Genomic DNA, 3,502 nt, shown 5'->3' with positions numbered 1-3,502 from the left:
CAAGACTATTTTTCACTGCCATCCTTATGTTTTGAGAAGACGTTAAATGCTGTTGTACATTTAATACAAACCCTGAATTCAGGCAGAAGCTTTCAGTAAGTAGTGAATGCCAGCCATCACTTTGTCTACTTGAATACATAGCATAATCTTAGGAGTGCTGTTCCCCAATGTGGCACCTCCCCAGGAAAGCAATGGTGGATAAGCCCTTATGCTTGCAGTGGAAGGGCCTTCACTGAAAGTAGCTGATCACAGTGGGACCATGGTGGTTTTACTTCACCATTCTCCATGGCAATCTCACTATTCCATCTGATCTGCTGTAGTTGAGGTAGGTCTTTTCCTCATACCAGATATATGCTCTGACTAAGGTTCAACAGTTGTCATAAGAAAAACTATACTTGCCCAAGAGTACTCTCGTAATTGAAAAGGGGCCAAATAGTAGTCATGACTTGAGTCAGAGTGAACATGCTGGAAGCTGTGAGCTACAATTCTTACAGAATATCAATGTCTATACTGAGATGAATAATACGGCATCACTTGTCCTCCCATTAGGAGAGCTCTTTTACATTTTGGTATCTTCTACTAACTTCGCCACTATACTACCTGCTTCCAGATCATTTATGAAGAAACTAAAATAATTTATTATGAAACCAGTCTTGCTGGTAATGGAGTATGAAGACAGTTCATTAAGATGTAAATAGATTTTTCAATATATACAACAGAGCACTGTTCTAGAATCATGTTTTTATAAAGTGCAGAGAAGTGAGTGCTTCAAAAACAAGTGATTCTGCAGGAATGATTTAAACAACTTGAGTTCAATTACATCACATTTTCTTTATTGCTTAGATGTCATATGCAGCTCAAAGGGTGGGATGATTCGGCACAAAAATACTGTATGGATCTCTCTATATTTTCCTTACAGTATAAAAAGTTTTACAATATTGAAAAAGGGTGTATGGTCTTTTTTAAAAACAACCACAAAAGCATTATTACTGACCAGTGTGACTGTATAACAATAGCCAGTTTATTCATCCATTCTAGAATGAAACAATATCCAAAAGTAGTCCTTCACATAAAGGAGAAAAAAAGTGACTTGATCAGAACAGGAGATTCAAGTGAAGAACTTCCTACAAGCTTTTTCATATATGTCAGTTCCTTTATATTTTTGAAGTAGGTACAAGCACTGCTCCTGTAGCTCTGGATCAAGATCTACTATGCACTGGGCTCCCACATGAAGCATAACCAGGCAGCACTCCAGGACATCTGGGAAAGGCAAATTCTGTAAAGATAAGTTTTGGATATGCATACTCAGCCTGAGATGGTGCCTTTTCAAAGCATCAGCCATATAGTTTATCTTGAATTGATAATTAACTGGTAATAAAAGATTATAAAAGCACATGCATTTATAAAGTTATTTCGTGTCACTCATGCTATGAAAGCTCTGAATTGCACACATCTCCACTGGTGGACATGTGAATCATTTACTTGAACAGATTTTACTTTTCGAACTTTGATATATTACCTGTAACCCTTACCTTTGTAATACTTGGAAACTTTGCTAGTTTCTGATTTGATTCTGTGAGCTGTTTCATAAGATCCGGTAGAGAAACTGTCTCACTGGCTTCATTTGTACTGTTAAGAGTTAAGATTACATTACCAAACATTATGTAAAAGTACTCCTGTTCAATCTATAAGCATACTTCCCTCTTAAAAATCAGATCTAGACAACTTTAGTGACTTCAGGCATTATGAAAAGGATTTTGCTACAGTTAATAAAATGTCTCAAGCAGGTCTCTAAAGGGTAGTATGTTTTCTAAATAAAATGGTAAATTTGTGAGTAATCTTCATTCTTTTAAAGATTTTCAGTGAATCAAATGGCCAGGCTTAGTATAGTACGCAGAACTGAAATTCACCTCAAATTTTACACCACTTTATGGGCATACATTTCTTTCCTAGCCCAATTAAAACAAACTTCCCTAAATGTTTTTATGCTGCTATTGAGGAAAGCAAGAAACACCAATCTTAAGCTTTCTTAACTTCTTCATATCCCATTACAAATATTTCTGCCAGTCCAGAATCATTGGTGAAAGGGAGCACACAAGAGACCAAAAAAGTCAATTATTTGTGGGCCCCTTCAATATGTACAGCGGCTTTTCCATTCCCCTAATGTAATTCCAAGAAGAATTATGCCTTATATGGCCCAGAACTGTAAGGCGGAGAGGGGGAACAGCCTGTAACCAGACAGAAGAGAAATGCTTGTATGATTCAGAAAACCCTGCATAATTCCATTCTATGAAGACCAATGACTGCTCAAAATAGTGTTTGTAAATTCCGAAGTTACTCTGAATAGCTGTAAGTTTTAAATCTTACTTTTGACTTGGACTCGGTAGGGAAAGCTGTGTTTCTACCAAATCCTGCTCATCAGTAGTACTTTGCTGAAGGTTGTTTTTCTGATGCTGATGGATCATGTCTGCCAAAGTCTGCTGAACTCTGAAGATATTCCTTTGCACACACTGGACTGAAGCATGTTCTTCTGAAAGCAGCACTCCACAACTGTTCAGTGCTTGTCTCTCCTTTAATAGACCCGAGTTGGTTGAAGTGTCTGTTTCTGAGCTAGAACCATTATTATCCCTTTTGGGAAAGAATTCTTCAGGCCTGGCTTCAGAGTCATGTATACCTTCTGCAGGGCTAGAGGCATCTGTAGAGTTGCTCTGGCAACAGAGAGTGGACTGCTCATTACCACACGCCTCAGAAGAAAGCCTTGAGTGTTTTGAGACCAGGGAATCAGCAGGGAGGTTCCACCACAGATTGTATAATTGCCCATAAGCCACAAATGCCTGTAAACTCCTGTATGCTGACAAGCTCTGCAAATCTGAGCTGTCTAGCTTTTCTCTCAGATAATCGCAGCCTGTCAAAAGAGGGATGAACACGGTTGAAATACTGAGCACCCCAATATCCTTCCACAGTCAAAATCTTACTCAGCTTTAGAAGATGAGACAAATTCATGGAAGAGAGGTCTATCAGTGGCTACCAACTATGACGACTAAACAAAGCCTCTACATTTAAGAGGCAATACATTTCTGAAGCCCAGTGCCAAGAGGCAACATCAGGTTGGCCAGCGTAAGAATGGATAGGGCACTGGTTTGATCCACCAGGGTTCTGATATTAAAGTGAATTACTGCTTAAAAGTGGATTGCTCTGAATTACTTCGCCTCATGAAAGGCTGAAGAAATGTTCCTAGAAGATTCACTGGTGCCATTCATTCTGGAACAGGAAGTGCCATAATATATAATTCTATTATAATTAGTAAGATAATGGGGGAAACAACAGATTAAGTTACTGTAATGACCTAACTAGAAGCGCAGATGTTATACAGACCTAACTGGAAGGGGAGATGTTATACCTACAGAGTTATATAACAGCACTATGATTTTTTAAAAAGTGATTTTTAAAGAGTCAGCATAATGTAGTGGTAAAAATGTTGAACTAGGATATGGGAAGCCTG

The 3,502-nt window shown here is 38.3% G+C and overlaps 1 protein-coding gene across 2 annotated transcripts in view; it reads right to left on the bottom strand.

The window, feature by feature from the left end:
* Positions 1 to 811: 811 nt before the first annotated feature.
* The window catches only part of GEMIN5 (gem nuclear organelle associated protein 5), a 33,067-nt gene continuing 30,376 nt past the window's right edge, over positions 812 to 3,502 (bottom strand). For both annotated transcript variants that reach the window (XM_060240257.1, XM_060240258.1), the window contains exons 26-28: positions 2,368 to 2,905; positions 1,533 to 1,629; positions 812 to 1,276 (exon numbers count right to left, since the gene is read on the bottom strand). In XM_060240257.1, coding sequence (XP_060096240.1) covers positions 1,109 to 1,276; positions 1,533 to 1,629; positions 2,368 to 2,905 — 803 coding nt within the window. In that variant the 3' untranslated portion in view covers positions 812 to 1,108. The remainder of the gene's footprint in view (positions 1,277 to 1,532; positions 1,630 to 2,367; positions 2,906 to 3,502) is intronic.

This window comes from Heteronotia binoei, chromosome 5, assembly GCF_032191835.1.
Source record: "Heteronotia binoei isolate CCM8104 ecotype False Entrance Well chromosome 5, APGP_CSIRO_Hbin_v1, whole genome shotgun sequence".
NCBI lineage: Eukaryota > Metazoa > Chordata > Lepidosauria > Squamata > Gekkonidae > Heteronotia > Heteronotia binoei.
This window is presented reverse-complemented; position numbering and strand designations above follow the sequence as displayed.